Source organism: Copadichromis virginalis, linkage group LG7, assembly GCF_057382275.1.
Source record: "Copadichromis virginalis isolate Kocher_CV1m ecotype Utaka linkage group LG7, C_Virginalis_male_GT1.1, whole genome shotgun sequence".
NCBI lineage: Eukaryota > Metazoa > Chordata > Actinopteri > Cichliformes > Cichlidae > Copadichromis > Copadichromis virginalis.
The window spans coordinates 54,396,966-54,415,324 of NC_140624.1; the positions used below are offsets into that span (position 1 = coordinate 54,396,966).

The 18,359-nt window shown below is 39.4% G+C and overlaps 1 protein-coding gene across 6 annotated transcripts; it reads left to right on the forward strand.

Annotated features, from left to right (window-relative positions):
* Positions 1–123: 123 nt before the first annotated feature.
* dab2 (DAB adaptor protein 2) lies at positions 124–18,120 on the forward strand. 6 transcript variants are annotated; one of them, XM_085464216.1, is made up of 15 exons: positions 124–145; positions 11,573–11,831; positions 11,930–12,069; positions 12,215–12,313; positions 12,434–12,565; positions 13,905–13,988; positions 14,252–14,278; positions 14,379–14,426; positions 14,525–14,587; positions 15,251–15,874; positions 16,351–16,477; positions 16,588–17,193; positions 17,287–17,462; positions 17,610–17,699; positions 17,783–18,120. In XM_085464216.1, the coding sequence occupies exons 2-14, from the start codon at positions 11,693–11,695 to the stop codon at positions 17,679–17,681; spliced, it is 2,337 nt and encodes a 778-aa protein (XP_085320342.1). In that variant the 5' UTR covers positions 124–145; positions 11,573–11,692; the 3' UTR covers positions 17,682–17,699; positions 17,783–18,120. The 6 variants fall into 6 exon arrangements, with proteins under 6 accessions (XP_085320342.1, XP_085320341.1, XP_085320345.1 ...); XM_085464215.1 differs by lacking the exon at positions 124–145 and adding an exon at positions 8,811–9,001; XM_085464219.1 differs by lacking the exon at positions 124–145 and adding an exon at positions 8,811–9,001 and having other exon boundaries at positions 11,679–11,831.
* The last annotated feature ends 239 nt before the right edge of the window (positions 18,121–18,359 follow it).

Below are 18,359 nucleotides of genomic sequence, written 5' to 3' on the forward strand. Positions count from 1 at the left end.
GCAAAAATCAATTCAGTGCTCGGAAACTCCCAAAGCAGAGTTTACAGTGTTTGTCTGCATATAAACATCTTACTCACACAGCCTCAATCTTTATTCTTCACAATGCAAGGAAAGCACCCACAAAAACATAATAACTACTATAAAAGTAAGTAATAAATCGTCTCCTTTCATAATCTATAGAAAGCGGTTATTGTTTACATTACATTCATTTGTTTGATTAGTAATGAGCTAGTGTGTTGGTAAAGAAAGCCATGATTTACTACAATAACAGAGAAAGATTGTGTTTCTAAGTATTACAACTTCCTGCTAAATGCCACCAAAATATAACAAATGAAAAATATACATTGAAATGATAAAAGTGCAAATTGGAGACCCTATTAAATTTATTTGGACGAACAAGGGCTACACTCAGTGGATATTTGGATATTTTTAACAAACAATTTAATCACAGTTTGATCTAATTGAAAATATATGGATTTATTAAGAATCACGTATTTCATCTTTAGCCTAATATACAACAAAAATATAAAAATCTAAATATAAAAATGGTTTTTAAAACTATGGGAAGGTGTAAATGATCCTAAGCGCTGGGTTTAAAGCAGATACACACATTTAGAAATTATATTTATTCTTTTTTCTGTTTATTTTCAGATTTCTTCTTTTGAGACATTTTTTTTAAGACCATTTGTTCATGTTCGTGTTTCCAGGACTACGCAACCATGCAAACAAAACAAGTCAGCAGCAAAGCAGAACAAATATTTAAAGACTCAGTTCTTGACTGTTGTAATACATTGGCATGATGCATCCACGGTACATTTAGGTCATCGTCTAAGATTGGAAAATGGAATGACAACACTAAATATGAAAATGAATTTTCATTCAGTCCCACTGCTGAAAAAAGGTTGGTGTGCTGAAGTAGAGCTCTTTGTCCACAAGATGGCAACGCTGAACAGATAACGGCAGTGTTAGTTTTGTCCTCTTGTTTCACTCCGTCACTGTTTTTGGGTTTAGGTGGAAGGAACGTTGTTTACTCTGCAGTTGTAGAGTTTGGAAAGCAATGTGTAATGCATACACATGAATTCAAGTAGTTTTCGAGTATCTGTTTTCTTTGTTAAATATACCTTTAAAAATAAATAAAGTCTTGCACAACGCACAGTGAGGTTTGAACTGTTGCACCCAATCTGTCATGTGATCGGGGAGACTTTTGCTGAGTCTGCAGAACTTTGTTCTTCAAGTGGAGGGAGTGCAGTTTGTATAATTTTTTTTTAAGGCAAAATAGATTAGTTCTCAGTGAAGAATGCTGAAAGTAATCTTTAAATGTAGGCTAAGCAATAATTAAACTGCAATAAAAGTTTGAAAAGTTGATTAGTCACGATCAGGGCAATTATTATTAACAGAGCAGAGAGAACGTTTGTAAAGTGCTGGGAGGTGAAGGGCTGACAAGTTTTTGCTTTTGTTGCTCTCAGGGAGTAACACTGATCTTTAACTTGGGGTCTGGCTTGTGCTGGTTCTTTCCCTGTATCTGCAAACAAAGCTGGGGTATTCTAGGGGCAGTGTGGTCGTGGCCTAATGGAGAGGCACAAATATGTGCTGAAGTCACCACTTTTATGAGGTTCCACAGTTTCCTCCCTGCTTTCCCAGGAAACCAGAGGGTAGTTAAGGTGCTTGGCAAATCTCCTGACTAGAAAGACTTCCTGTTTTTTGAGGGGGGGCTGAAACTGTGTGGAAACACTTGTGGAACAGCATACTACACAGTCACTCTACTACCAGTAGAATGCTGTCATCGTATTTATCAGAATACCATGATGGTGCTTCCTGCACTGCCATTTGCCCCACTGCTGTGTGTTGTTCTTTAAGAACTAGCTGCTAAAGACACTTGAGGGTTAAAGAACAAAGAGGGACATAGACAAAAAAATCTACCTCAATTATGGCTTGGAGATAAGTGGCTATCTTTGGTTCTGGCTGTGGTGGCAGGCAGTTCCAGGATTCACGCCCTAAAATGCTTGATGTTTGGATTGTGGCCTTCCTGTCATAAACATTAGACTTTCTCTGTCAGCATTCTATCGTGAAATAAAGGCTCGAATGTGCCAGTGCTGACTTTTGCCATCTGTATTTGTTTTTTTTCTTTTTTTTGCCACGAGTTTCTTAAAAAAATGTAGTTTTTAAGTACAGACAGTAGCATCAAACATGTACTTCTGTGTGCAAGTGCTAGTAGCACTGGGTGTGCCGCTGACCTCAACTGACAATGAGTAACATTTAGAAGAACAAGGAACCATATCTTTTATCACTGAACAGTAGTTCTGAATTGGAAAGACACGTCATGGCAGGAAAACATGATTCTTGTACTGATATGCAAGAAGAAAAAACACAAAACAACTAACCATACATAATAATAGACACTGCCAACATCCGTCTGAATAAAGCATGTTGTCACATGCATATTCTTTCCAGATGATCTGCAAATAAAGGCAAATATCTGATAACATCAAAGTGTTTAATAAGAGGTTCAGAAAAAGACCATTCCAGCGGTTGGTGACCAAATGGGAAAACACTCTCAGCGAGACAGTAATCTGGCTTCCGTGGGGCTCATCTCCTAAAAACCAGCCTCTGTCAGCAGAACACAGGATACAGAGTCAGGAAAGACATCCTTCCTCTGTCCTTTTCTCTCATTTCTCAGCTCTAAACCCACAAAACACACTATACTGTACGTCTGTTAACATCAACAACACATCACGCTTGCACTTTTTGAGAAATCTGCACCGTATCAGGTTTGAAGTCCTCATGCAGAATTTGGTGAATTTGCTGAGGTATGCCGAGATTGTGTCTCTATTTTATTTACTTTTTAATGAGTCAATCATTTTCACTGGATAAAACTGAAAGGAAAATATGAAAACTGTCTTGTTTTGTTTTTTGCAAAACCCAAATGTGTCAACGATCATATCAAGCAAAAGAAAAGCAGTATCTTTCGCACAGGAAAAAAGGTGAAATCAGAAAATATGTGGCGGTTTCTTCAACTGATTATAAAAACAGGGGGGTTTCAGTTGGCTAATATTTGCAGTTCTGCAGCATGGTACCAGCACTGGGCTGTTAACCTGCTGTTTATACTGCCATCACTTCCTATAATTTCTATTTCATTATCAGGTTCACATTAATTCACATTAATTAGTTCACATTAAAACAGGCAGCACGGTGGCACAGTGGTTAGCACTGTTGCCGCACAACAAGAAGGTCCTGAGTTCAATTCCACCATCAGGCTGTGGTCTTTCTGTGTGGAGTTTGCATGTTCTCCCGGTATTTGTGTGGGTTCTCTCCGGGTACTCCGGCTTCCTCCCACCGTCCAAAGACATGCAGCTTGTGGGGATAGGTTAATTGGATAATCCAAATTGCCACTAGGTGTGCGAGTGAGTGTGAATGGTTGTCTGTCCCTATGTGTTAGCCCTGTGACAGACTGGCGACCTGTCCAGGGTGTACCCCGCCTTTCGCCCTATGACAGCTGGGATAGGCTCCAGCGCCCCCCGCGACCCTGAAAAGGATAAGCGAATGGATGGATGGACATGAATTAAAACATAAATAACATGAAATGAAGAAAGTAAAACACATTTGCAGAAGTGAAACTAACCATTTCTCAATTGAGAACCACATTGACATCAGTAGTCATGTCACTGCGGATGTCAAAGCTGGCATTTATTAGTTCTGTAATAATTACACATACTTGCTTTCCTTTCCCAACAGCTTGCTTCTGCTAAATAAATTGGAGTCCTTGGTCTGTGTAATTGTAACCATCTCTGCTTATACATACACTCCATCTTTTAATTATCCCAAACAAACATCTATTGATGCCTCTGCAAACATGAAACAAACACACTTTCTATGTTACTTGAATATTTTCCTCCTGGGAACGCCACACCTGCCACTTAAAAGCAGCAAATGTAAAAACGGTTATTACATGGCTAAATCACCATATGGCATCAAAAGCAAAACAGACAAAGGAAGTTTGTGACCCATTTTCAACCTTCAGCTTACTGTAATTGTGGTGAGATTAGAGCATAGCAGAGAAAATGTTGGGCCTGCACTTTTAGAAATTTTGCTGCGTTAGCAACAGTTGAGCTTTGCCACTCTGGCTGACGTTCCCCAGTTCCCTCTCATTCCTCCATTTAATAATACGATGATCAGCCTACATATAGTGTATGCAGCTCTTATATCCTCTATTATTATTAATTTTTAAATTCAATAGTCAGTATTTACTGTAGACCCACAGTGGCGGAGATCAATGGTTGATGTAGCTTAGCTTAGCTTAGCAATAAGAAATCTGTTCTGTTTCATGTCACATGTTTGGGGGGAAAAATACTAATGATGAAAGTACAGCTTTAAATAAGCTGTGATGCGGTGATGCACACTACTCAGAAAGAGATTTAATTACAAAATTCAAGAACATTCAACATAATTCACTGTCTGAGAGAACTAGAAAATCTTCAGTCAACGCACCTTGTTTTTTTTTAGTGTTATTTAGTCAGCATGACTCACCCAACAGTTTAAAAGACCAATCACTGAGTGGAGCAAATGCTAATTTTGCCCTGCACACACTTTAGTCTTTTCAAATGACTCCAATTTGAAAAATAAGAATAATTTTTAAAAATAAAAGTGAAATTGACTTTTTCACCTTTTAACCACGTTGTAAAGTTGTAAACACAACATTGACAAATCCCTTTTCAACAGACATCTCTAGCAGGCTAATAAATAGTTTGTTTAAACTTCATACAGTAAAAGCTCAGCTCATATCTGCTAGGTGAAGTGTAACGCCAACTGTCCGACTACTTGTACCAACTGTGAGGCAGGGTTAATTTTTGTAACTGGGTAAGTTGTTTTCTTGGAACCACGCATTTCATTACATCATTTTAAATCTAGGCTGTAATACCTTTCCTTTTCATTATATTGACAGTTTTCATAATACAAATTGATGATAAACAAAAACATAAAGCCAAAGGAACTCAGGAGTTTATAAAAACAAAGAAGTGGAATATTCTTGATTCAGTTCAAGATTCAAGGTCTTTATTGTCAAATGCCATTTCACCCCAAGCCCCCCATGGGCCATTTATAAGAATATAAAAAATATATCTCCAAGAGATATAAAACTAGAAATGACAAATAAATATTAACTCGTTAAATTTGGGTAAAATTAAGGAATAAAAATGTACTACTACTAACTATATCTATGTACAATAAACAAAGAGAGGACAGAGACAATATGAAGTGGTCATGTGCAATTACAGTAAAATGAGATGATTGTGCAGTAGTTATTGTATACCAGGTTCAAGTTATGGTCAGGATATTGTAGATAAGACGAAGACATGTGCAAGATGCAAAATGTGCAAATGTGTTCAGTAACTATGTGACTGAGTATGCAAAATAAGCATATTGTTCCTAGGTCGAGTTTGTAGTGCATTTGTGGAAGTTTGTGTTGTTTTTGAGTCTTTTGGTGAGTAGTGTATTGTAAGGTCTTTGTAAAAGTGTTTTTCAGTCCTTTGGTGGTAGTGAGTTGAGGGCTCTGACTGCTTGGGGGAAGAAGCTCTCGCAGTGTCGGGCCGTTACGGTTTTAATGCTGCGAAACCGTCTGTCAGATGGAAAACTGTCTGCCACCCCTCACTTTCCAATGTGAGGGGCGGAAAGTGTCCTTCAATATGCTGTTTGCACGTCGGATGATGTGTTTGTCGTAGAGTTGGGAGAGGGCCTCCAATGATCCTCTCTGCTGTCGTCACTATCCGCTACAGAGGCTTCTTTTCAGCAAAAGTGCAGTCCCCGTACCAGATAGTGATGTAGCAGCAGAGGACGCTCTCAATGGTTCCCTGGTAAAATGATGGGAGGATGGGAAGAGGGAGACTGGCCTTCTTCAGTTTCCTAAGAAAGTGAAGTCGTTGTTGGGCTTTCTGCATGATGGTGGTGGTGTTCAGGTTCCAGGAGAGGTCATCTGATATGTGCACACCCAGGAACTTCATACTGTTGACCCGTTGATGTGCAGTGGGGTGTGGGCCATTGAGCTCTTCCTGAAGTTAACAACCATCTCTTAGTCTTCTGAACATTTAGAGTCAGGAAAATTCTTGAATGGCCAAGTTAGTCACCTGATCTTAACCCAACTGAGCATGCATTCACTCGTTAAAGACTAAACCTCAGACAGATAAGGGCCCACAAACAAACAGCAACTGAAAGCTGCTGCAGTAAATGCCTGGCAGAGTATTAAAGAGGAAACCCAGCATCTAGTGATATTCACGAGTTCAAGACTTCAGGCTGTCATTGTCAGTAAAGGGTTTTCAACCAAGTATCAGAAATGAACATTTTATTTTCAGTTATTTAATTTGTCTAATTAGTTTTGAGCAACTGAAATGAAGGGATTGTGTTAAAAATGCTTTAGTTACTCACATTTTTATGCAATCTTTTTGTCCAACCCACTGAATTAAAGCTGAAAGTCTGCACTTAAACTGCACCTGAGTTGTTTCATTTAAAATTCATTGTGGTAATGTACAGAAAAACGTTGTCTGTCCAAATGTTTATGGATCTAACTGTACATACACAAATGAACCCATGTATAGGTAATAGTAAACAGTAATATACATACAGTAAAAAAATCTGTTTTGAATTGTGTTTGTTCCTGTTCCGATACATTCTCTGTTTAGATACAGATGGCATCAGTTCAAAGAGTTGTTATACTGAGTTGGATGAGTCTGTTGAGGCAGTGGGGGCTGTAGATGTCTCAAGAGGGGAAGTGGGCAGTTGAAACATTTTTGACAGTGTAAATGACCCTCTGAAAACTCTCCTGTTTCTCCTGAGGTGCAGCTGGTTAACTATGCAGAGATGCAACCTTCAGAATGCTCTCAAAGGAACGTCAGCAGAAGAAAACCAGTGGGGTTTTTTTTTTTGTTTATTGGGTCTTTCAAAGAATTCTCAGAGGACAGAGTTGCTGCTGAGCATTCCTGACTACCATGATGGCATTGTTGATCCACTGAATGGTAACAAACACTGGTGATATTGCCCTCCTATAGTCTGTGAGGAGTTCTTTGGGCTTAGAGGTGTCAGATCTGGATTATTCTTTAAGCACCAACTAGCCAGCCTCGCAAATTCTGTCTCACCTTTCTTTGAGAAGAGCCCCATCATCATCAACGTACCATCTATGACCGTGATGATAGCGCTTTTAGAGGTGCAGTCAGATCTATAGAGTTTGCAAAGTAGGAGGCTCAAAAGGCAGCTCGAGTGGAGCTCAGGATGAGCACACAACATGAATATTCTTGAATTAAGAATCAGTTGATCAGCAAAAACCCTAAAACTGCTAATGTAGTAAACATTCTCCCTGAAGCCTACAAAGCGCACTTCACATAGCGCCCCTGGCATTCAAGATGGCACACTGCAATGTGAATGGTTGTGATGGTGTCCTATGAAGATCTGTTATCTCAAACTGATATTAATCAAAATGGGTACAGGGTATAGGGTGCATTGCATATGGAAAATATCCACAGCAAATCACTTGTTCTACATTTTGTCATTTTACAGCCTTATTCCAGAATGACTTTAATTCAATTTTCACCTCAATTCTACACACAAAACCATTGAGTCTTCACCAAATCTTCTCCCACTTACAAATGATGGAGGCCATTGTGCTCACTGGGATCTTCAATTAAGGTCCCAGTGAGCACAGTGGGAAAGGCTACTGAAATGTTCCTGTACCCTTTTCCAGATCTGTGCCTTGATACAACCCTGTCTCAGAGGTCTACACACAAATTCTTGTACTTCATGACTTGGGTTGTGCTCTGACATGCACTGTCAACTATGGGACCTGATATAGAAAGGTGCACCTTTCCAATTTATGTCCAATCAACTGAATTTACCACAGGTGGACTCCAATCAAGTTGTAGAAACATCTGAACAGTTGAAACAGGATGCGCCTGAACTCTATTTATTTATTTATTTTTACTTTTAATAAATCTGCAAAAACCTTTTCACTTTCTCATTATGGGGTACTGTGTTTAGAATTTTGAAGTAAACATTTTTTTCATGCATTCTGGAATAATATTGTAACCTGACAAAATGTAGAACAAGTGAAGCATTGTGAATACTTTCCAAATGCACAGTGTATTGCTGGACCAGCTTCTCAAAACATTGTATAATAGCTGGTATTAGCACAATCCACCAGTGCCAGTCCCAAATCTAGAATAGGTCCCACATATTTCTACCAAAAATAGATGGTCCATGCATGAAAACAGTGACGTCAGTGGCTGTGGGAGGGGTAATGCAAGAAATTCACTAATGAATGGCGGCTGTAGCCCACAGGCTTCTTCCACCATGTTTTAACAGCAGTTTCACTTAGAAAATAGCTCAACCTTAACCAAATTCAAATGTACAGAAAAACACATAAAAAAATATCAGTTTTATGCCTCAATAACATTATTTGTTTAGAATCTGACCAATTCCTGCACCACTGCTACCTGTGACATGCATGTAGACTATAGGTGTAGCATTAAGTTGAAATGAATGACTGAATAAATAAATAAATAAATACTATATTAATTGGCTCTTTCTGGCATTTTTTAAAATTATTTAAAAGTTTGTGTTGTTGTTGTTTTTTTTCAAAGAAAACAAAAAAATCCACAAATTTGATATAAATACACGCACGCATACATACATACTGTACATCACGCACTTCATTTTTATGACCCACTTACTAAAGCCGATGGCGATATTTTGTTGGCCTGCATGTAAAGAGCCCGCCCCCCTACCAATTGAAATCTGCAGCGAGTTAGCCCTGTCAGTCAGTCAAGGGTTAAACGAGGAGTTTGCAGCAGTCTCTCCGTTCTGTCCAAGGCAGTCGGCGGAAAACATCACACTCTCGCTCATTTTTGCCAAGCTGTGTTTGATTCAACTCATTTCGCAGCCGAATCGCGAGGCATCACGGCAGAGGAAAAACCCGCTCTCTTTCCCAGAAGGCGTATTACTGCGCGTTTCCAAACACAGGTAGGTAAGTGTGGTGTTTAACTTTGTTTTCACATCCCTGCATGAATTAGGATTCCGCAGGAGGACTATCCTACAGGTAGTCGTTTAAAAAGCTGCGGGTATTTACAGGAATGTTAGCCTGAAATGTTTTATAAGCTTAATAAAAGCTAAAGGCAGGCAAGCCAAGGTTCAGTTTTAGTCAAAGGCTGAACTGTCTTACTTTAAATGTTCCAAATTTTGGAAGAAAACTTCGTCATAATGATTTTTTTCTCCCCTCTGCTGCCTACTTTGAGATTCTCTTTTGGGAGTCCAACACTCTCCCTAGGTTTCTTTGTGAACTCAATTTCTTTCAGCTTTAACCCTGACTTGGAAAATTGTATTTGAATCTTGAGAGATTTCACATAATTTTTATTAAGCATTCACAATTCTGTACCTTCTATCACTCCTGTGTTTGAGTGCAGAACCCTTTAGTATGAAAGTGCTCTGTGTTCAGTGCCGTGTGTTCACAGTGGGCCTGTGGTATTTCACCATCTCATACACTTGCAGACTGAGTCATTCCCTGATTTCCTCCAGATGTGCAGCAGTTTACGTTTCCTGACGGGGCCAGGATTGTGACATTTCTGCCTTTTGCAGTGCTGTGATTCTGCTGACAAACATAAATTTATGCTTGCTGTCTGAGGCTGAGTGTTTGTGTTGTGACACGGCTGGATGCTACACATCCCCCCCCCCCCTCCCCCGCACTTATCTGCCAGTTTTTGTGGCTGTTAAAGAGCTGTTAAAATGTAATCCTTTAACTTAAATCTTCAATCAACTGCTGACATTTTACCCTTTTTATAAGACTAACTGCCAGGTACTGGGACTATGACACCACTCTTATTAGAGTACAAGTGCAATCATGTGTCATGCTCGTGAAGGCTTAATGTGTTGTGCAGCAAGTGTTAAGGGTTTGCTCGTTCTATGCTTCCAAGCAGTGCAGGCCAAACAGCATGTCTGTCAGTGTGATTTGTGGTAACTTGCATGACAGCATGGTGAACCAAGCAAACAAGGGCTTACGGCGCTTGTTTCTCTGCCTCAAAAACTGGTACAGGCAGATGAAGTTTTGTTCTGGTTTTTATTGTTTGTGCAGTAGCACCTGTGGGACATCTCTCATGGTATCAAAATTAACTTGTTTGTTTGTGTTTCTCTCACACACACACACACACACACACACACTCACTTACTTTTGAGGGGAAATGAAATGATAATTTACAGAATTTTTATTTTTTGTCTCTCTGTTGTGGTCAGGTGTTAGGCAAAAAAAAATAGTAAAAGCTGCCACAAAGCTAGATAAAGTTCTCTTATCTTATCCTGAATATCTCTCACTTCCTTTATGGCTTTTGGACAGTTGTCTGGTTAACTGGTTTGAGCCTAGGCAGTTATTTTTAGAGTAGATATTGTTCTTTACGTTTTTGCGTGATCTCACGGTGCAGCTCTGTTTTCGCTTGTCTTGCAGATGGTTTATTCCTTGTTATTCTGGAGTATCAGAAGGTCAAGTGCAACTTTTCCTTGAAAGTCAGAACTGTGTAGGTAAACTCTTGTTAAAGGCTCCAATTTCCGTTTGTTCTTGCTTAGCTCAACATCACGAGATCTTTTGCTTTTCTAGCGTAAGATTAACTTCAGGTAATTGCTCAACCTTTGTTCGTTTTCAACCTTTGGACTGTCCTACGGTACTCACAGGCTTTTTACCCTGATATTCTAGCCAGTGTAGCCTCTGGAGCTGGACCTAAAGGTATGTACGTTCTACACGTATAGAGCAGGAATCATTTGGGTTTTTTTGAGGGAGAAAGCTCTTTTCTGTGTGGTTGTTTTTGTCAGAACACACATGTGTCTAAGTGATAATGGATGTGTTCCAAGTAACAGCAGTTTGGTACATCTAACATGATAAGAGTAAGGTGATGCTGTGGCTTCATCTATAATCCTTTGTGATGTTGTTTGTGCCTCATGTAGGAAATGCACACACTTGTGACAATGCCATGTAAAGGAATTCATTGATTTCATGTAGCATGGAAGGAAAAACTTTATTATTTTATTTTTTTAAAAAGACATGTTTTCTATATGTTAATATTCTCTAAAGCAGTTTACCAGCAGGATACTGCTAACTCAGAGTTGACTGGTATTATGATAGATATGCCAAGATGTCTCTTTAAGCAGGAGGTTCTTAAGCTTTAGGACAGTTTACTTCTTTATAGAGCCAATCAACTGACTCAGCATGCTTTTAAAGCAGTGTTAAAGTGTCTCATGCCTTCTTATGAGCTGCCTATTTTATTGGTCATATGTTTTATGCTTCCCCTATGTGTCCCTCTCGTTCTAAATGTTTACTGTGTTGTTAAATACAATAATTGCTTATGATGTGGAAAAAATTGTTTCAGTGGCAGACTGTAGAACGGTGCAAGTCTCCCCCCACCCACTTGTTTGTTTTTTTTGTTTTGTTTTTTTTCCCCCCTAAACAAACGGGTTTACCAGAAAAGACTGTAGTGTGCTTTATTTAACTTATCATCATCTTTCTTTCCCTTTCTCAACACACACTTGGTGTCCAACTTCACTTTTTCTGCCTCAGAGCAACGCCAAGAGAAGCATGTGTGGGTGTTAAGTCATATGCTTGGACGACGTCATTGCCCCTGAATACGGAGCTGCTTTACCTCTGATTGCCCACTTGTCCACAGACTGACACCACACCATGTCTGCAGAGGTAGACAGAGCGCACGCATCTTCTGCCGATCCCAGCCTCACCTCTACAGTCTCAACCTCCAACACCCCTCCCAACTCTCCTATAACACAGGCATCCAAAGTCCCATTCAGGAAAGAGAAAAAGAAAGGTGAGTGGAGGAGAAAATGGTGCCGATACTCCTTTCATCAGCTATTAAGATGTGGCAGAGATTATAATTTTACTACTTTCTTTGTCTTTTTAATCCAGTAACAGAGAAGACGGATGAATACCTGCTGGGCAGGTTTCAAGGGGATGGTGTCAGGTACAAGGCCAAACTGATCGGCATTGATGATGTTCCAGAGGCTCGTGGAGACAAGATGTGCCAAGATTCCATGATGAAACTTAAGGTACAACTTGGGATCAGAAGCTCTTTTCTTCTATCGCTGATTTTCATGAAGAAAATATCAAAACTGTTTCTTAAAGCTGTTGAGCTTTGGTGTATATACATCTGTTTGCCTTCAATAGAGTAGTGTTTTTGTTTTTTCTCTCCAGGGTATGGCAGCAGCTGCTCGGTCGCAAGGCAAGCACAAGCAGAGGATCTGGGTCAACATTTCCATGTCAGGCATCAAGATCATTGATGAGAAATCGGGCGTGAGTTCTGATTACTATTGCAATATAATCTGGACTTCACAGAATTTATTTGCAGTGCTTTAAAAAAAAAAAAAAAAAAAAAGGCAAACAAAACCGAAAATCCTTGTCCACATTTCTCAGGTGATCGAACATGAGCATGTGGTGAATAAGATCTCCTTCATTGCCAGAGATGTAACGGATAACAGGGCTTTTGGATATGTGTGTGGAGCTGAAGGACAGCATCAGTTCTTTGCCATAAAGACTGCACAACAGGTAACACACAGAACTGCCATAGACAAAGTGTGTCAATCTGGTCCATTGGACAGGTTGGAAAATGTGAAGTAGAGCATAGACTTTGTTTTTCATAAGTTTTACTTTTCTTTTTTTTTTTTTTTCTACTTACAGATAATGACCACACACACATCCATTCATACCAAGCCAAAGTAATTGGGTACTAGATAAACAATTAAATGACGGGAAAGTTCCTGTTTTTCTAATTCTAACTAAAGAATTGTTTTTGCTTTTTAAAGCGGATCAACCATAGAGGAAAAAATAGTACATTTTCTGCAAATTAACACACACTGTTTTTTTTTTTTTTGTTTTTTTTTTATGATTGTAGGACAGTCAAGGCAATGAGCTACCAGAACACTTTCTGTAATTTTACACATTAATTTGTTACAATTTGGGCCCAAAGAATCATCCTGATGGATTTCTATCATTTACTACAGTAGCATTTCCTTATCGTGTCAAACACCATAAATTTGTTATAATTGCACTTCATTTTTTCTTACACTAAGATATGAGGGATTAAATGTGTAGTTAAACTTCTGTACACTGACAGAAAGGGGAATTTCACTGGTCCGTATCACTTAAAATTAAAGGTTGCTGTTATGTGGCTCATGATATAAAATGCCATCCCTGCCATAGACTCTCCATTTTAATAAGAAGCCTAGGCACTATAGTGCCACCTACTGGCTTGTGAACTTTGTCTGTCAAACCTGAGTTTTAACATTATAGACAGAAGCGGCCATGTTTGTATGAATGAGTGCTTATTCATCCAAATATATTTGTTTGCTAGCTAATGCTAGCAAACAAATAAAATAGAATTTTACTTGCGTAAACTAAAGCATAAATTTTGGTCAGTATACACGTCATGTTGTTTTAGACAACCTTAAGGCATGGTTGAGAGGTCAAGTTGATGACTCAAATTTGCTCAGGGGAAAGCTTAACAGCTCGCTACCTAGTTGGGATGTAACTGTCAACCAGCCATGTGTCTAATAATGTATAACTTGATGTCATAAAACGGCAGTTCACCCCTTTATGGTTGTCATGAAGGTAAAAGGTTTACTTAAGTAACTTTTTTTTTTTGTATGTGGTTGTTAAAATATATATATATATATATATATATATATATATATATATATATATATATATATATATATATATATATATATATATATATATTTTTTTTTTTTAAATTTAACTGAGAAGCTGGAGATTTTAACATTTGAGCCTACCTTCTTTTGATAACTGCTAGAAGTGGTACTGCCACAGGCACCAAAGACAAACTGACTCCAATTTCCTAAGATTTTTGGTCTTTGTTTCCATACAGGCAGAGCCACTGGTAATCGATTTGAAGGATCTATTCCAAGTCATCTTCAACCTGAGGAAGAAAGAGGCCGAGGGCACACAGAAGGTAATGGAAGCAGAAGCATTTAACTTCAGACTGGAAAAAATTTTCTCCAAGTGAATGGCAGCATTTTCTTTGTGAAAGAAAAACACTTTCATGTGGTCCTCTGGGAGTGCTGACAGGGTACACACTGTATGTACCGCTTGAAAGTCAACACTGCCTCTCTGTGTTCTTTCAGTGAATCACATCCTCAGCCATTTTTCATTTTAGTGATGAATGCGTCATTTCAATGGAAAGTCTGTTCGTTAACAGTATGCCTCTGTTTACAGGTTGAAAATGGCAGTGATGTAGTGGAGGTAAGCAATTAAGTTTTTTTTGTTTTTGTTTTTTTTCCTTAAAGCAGTTACTGACTTTTTTTAAAATTTATTTTTGTACATTTTTACTTTCTGTCTCTAGAATGGAAATGCCTTGCTATCTATGGGCAATGACGTAAAATCAGCTCAAGTAAGAGTTATTGTAATGTGTCCATCTTAACAGTGAATGAAATGTTGGAGTGCTTTATTTTCTTAAATGGCATGTTTCTGTTTCATTTTCACATCCAGCCAGTAGAGCAACATGACCTCTTTGGAGATATGTCAACCCCTCCAGACATTCAGGCTCCAAATGTAAGTATCACACCATGATGGTAAATATTTCTTTTAATATGGGGATTGTAATTGGTGAAGTGTATTATTACTGTATTTACACAATTGTGTACCTGCTAATTATTATCACTCTTATGTAATGAATGTATTTGTAAGAAATGACTCTATAGTAAAATCTCAACGCCCTCTGCGAACTCCATTCTGAAAAGACTTGTGGAGTCATCAGATTCTGTTCATTTTAAGAATCTATGAAGAGTCTTTTAGGAATTGAGTTTATGCTTTGTGTTTTACTAGTCTCGTTGTTGTTGTTAACTTTAAAACTGCTACAAGTAGAATCTGTTAGACTTAGAGTTGTGGCAAATCTTTTACGTCGGTGCTGCTGAAATGTCTCATTAACCTGAATTTATGGGTAAGTACCAAGCGCCGGCTTTGACTTGTAGTCCAACTTGTTGTTCAGAGCAAGTAGGATTACAGTAAGTGAGTTAGAAGTGGACCCTAGACCTTAAAGTTGTCAGCATTAAATTGACAGCGACTCTTCATAATCTGCAAGTAGCAGTTTTAAAAAGGCATTTCTTTTTCACACCATGTGATTCATTGTTCATCTTGTTAACACATCATTACCTCCCTTCTGCAGAAATGATTTATCCTTCTCTTTTTCTCACTGTCCCCTCTCGTGTTAACCAGGACTCTAATGACATTCTCTTACTGGACTTTTCTGCTGAAGTTGACAGCAATCAAAATTGCATAAAGGGAAATTCCTTTGTAACTTCCTGTGCCCCTGACTATAGGGCATATCCCCAGACAGAGAATCCATTTTCCTCAACTTTTGGCTATTTCCCAACCCCAGACAGTGACCCTTTCAGAGATGACCCCCTTTCTAAATCACCCACTCTATTGGCAGCTGATAATGCACAGATTCCCGTCAACACCACCACCAATCACCTAAACGGCACTGTTGGCAGCACTAGTAAGACAATTATTAATGGTGGTGTAAATGGAGACTCTGAACATCTCAGTCAGCAAATAAATGGGTTATCCAGGGAAACCATGATCCTCGCGCTCAGTAACGGACAGTGGCCGCTGGGGGGGAAAATAACTCAGGGAAACACGACTACCATGATGGATGGAAATGAATCTGGACAAGTTCTCTCAAACAAAAATCCATTTTTTGACTCTTTGAAAACTTCCCCTGTCTCTAATGAAATGACCCATCGCCCAGAGCTGCCAGTGACTCATAGCAAGGATTCAGTTCTCATAAGCCCGCCTCCGCACAACTCTAAGTCTGGACGAGGTCGAAGGAGCGCAAAGGTGAAATAACACGGCTATGCCAATGGTAGTAGGCTTGCATGTGTTATGCGTTTTAATAAAAAAGGTTTACAACACATTTGGAGCTAACATCTCCCTTGAGCTTTTGGGTTATGCATTGGTGTTCGACAGGATAAGGCACTGAGAATGCACTGGGTTAGGGACTTTAATTTTGGAACTCTGGTCATGGTCTTGTTGTTTGGATAACTTCTTTTCTTTATGCATGCACTGGTGTTCGCATGCTTCTCGAACTGGCTTGAATGACTTTAACAATCAGCTGCTCATAATCTATTTTCCTAATGTTCACGCTTCAGTGAAAAGAGCAGGGGTAAGTGGCAAAGCATGCAATCGTATGCTTAACTATAGTTAGTTAATAGTTTCTCTTAAGCATTTGTTAAATCTTAACTGCCACATAGTTGTGACTTGCTAACAAAATGTGTTGCATTATTCATTTTATTATTTATTTGTTTTGTGACTAGTCTACATCAAGTGATCTGTTTGGAGCAGAACTGTTCGCTGCTTCCAGTCAGTCTGAGGGGTCATCTGCTCCAGACCTCTTCAACAGTACACCAGCAAATTCTGCTCCCTCTGCCATAGCTGCTCTGGGTAATACACAGGAGGGGGAATTTGTATTTCACACATCTCTTTGTTTTTTTTTTTTTTTTTAAAACCTGTTTTGTGTCTGTAAACCTTTTTCTTCTTTTTGATATATTTAGGGAATCTCCAGTTGGGTCCACCAGCTACCACAAGTGTCCCTGCTGTAACCATGTGGGGAGCCTCCAGTGCTGCACCCAACATGTTCCCCATGCCAGGAGGGACAGTTCCAGGGCCCAGGCCCGCCTTCCCACAGCCATCTGCCTTTGGTCTACCCATACCACCAACAGGTTGGGGTCAGCAGATGCCACCACAGTTTGCTGCCGCTCCTCTCTCTCCACCCCACCTTTCTTGGGGTCAGCCTGCCTCTACCAATCCTTTCCAGCCTAATGCATTCCCAGGTATGGGTGATCCACAGGGTCCGTCACGCCCCCCTCCAAGAGCACCTGCTAAACAGGTCCCTCCGAAAGTAGAGAACAGTGCCTTCACAGCTTTGGATCCCCTTGGAGAGAAAGAGAAGAAGACTGGGAAAGACATGTTCAAGGACTTCCAGCTCGCCAAGCCTCCTGCCATCCCAGCCAGGAAAGTAGAGCTTGCAGCAGGGTCAGATCCAGCTTCCAGTGGCAAACAACCGGGGGCATTTGATCAATACTTCTCCACTAAAGTGGGCCTCGTGCAGGATGCTGCAGATCACGATGACTTTGAAATCAATAAGATGCCGTCAATTGGTAATGCTAAACTAGCTGAAATGGCTTATGTCATAATCTGATGACTGTGACCTGTTGGTAACTGTGTCCTGTGTTTGTAATGTGCAAATTTAGATGCCTCTAAACCAGCTGCTGCTCCAGTTCCAGGGCTCTTGGATGTTGCCTTCTCCTCTGCTCCCATCCAAAACAGTTCAGCACCACCCCAGGGATCAGAACTTGGTCAGGACATGTTTGACAAAGCATTTGGAGCCCCTGACTCCAGTCCATTTGGAGTGCCACCTGTAGCTATGGTACAGAGTTTTATTTGTGACCACCTTTTACTTTATCATCCTAATCCCAATGATCCTTTTGATAACAAGGATATTGTTATACTTGAGTTTTTGTTTTTTTTCCCTCAATTTTTTTTTTTTTTTTTTTTTTTTTTTTTTTTTTAACAGAATACATCTGTCGGTCAGAGCTCTGGTTCAACAGCTGCCTTTGAGGATCCTTTTGGAAATCCTTTTGCTTGACCACAACTTTGTCCATAAGTAAGTTCATGTTTTTATGATGCTCCTCTGATTTCATTTAGAGTGAAGACATTTGTCACAGTTTTTCTCATTTGTCCTCATAGTTGGAGTAAATGGAACAAATGAAGATTTCCACTACCGTCATGATGTTTGGGAGAAGCTGCTCAGTGCACGACAATCCGGAAATGAACTATTATCCCAGACCCACCCTTCTATTAGATCTCACCTCTGATGGTGTTTTGTTTTCTGGGGGGGGGGGTCCTCCCTTTTCCAATCAGTAGTTCCCTCATTTTTGAAGACCACTGATCTACAAAGTAAATGTTATGTCAAAATCTGCTGAAGAAAGAGATGTGCTGTGTGAGAGAGGATGTCCAAAGTGGTTCATTGCTGATGCTGTCTTTGTTAAGGAAATAAAATGAATTATTCATCAAGTTGCAAGGTATTTGACTAATGTATTAATTTTTTTCCTTTGGTTCTGATAATGGTTTTTAAAACATCCTTTTTAACAAACTGAAATTATATCTATAGGTAACTTTGATACATTTCTGCTACTTGCTGGTATTTCCTGTTTTGCAAGGCATATTTCCTGTATAGGGGAACATCTACATTCATCAGGCAGAGCTGTGCAGTTGTTTTGCATTTTAGATCCAGAATCCACTGATCCTATCGCCAGTCAAAGGT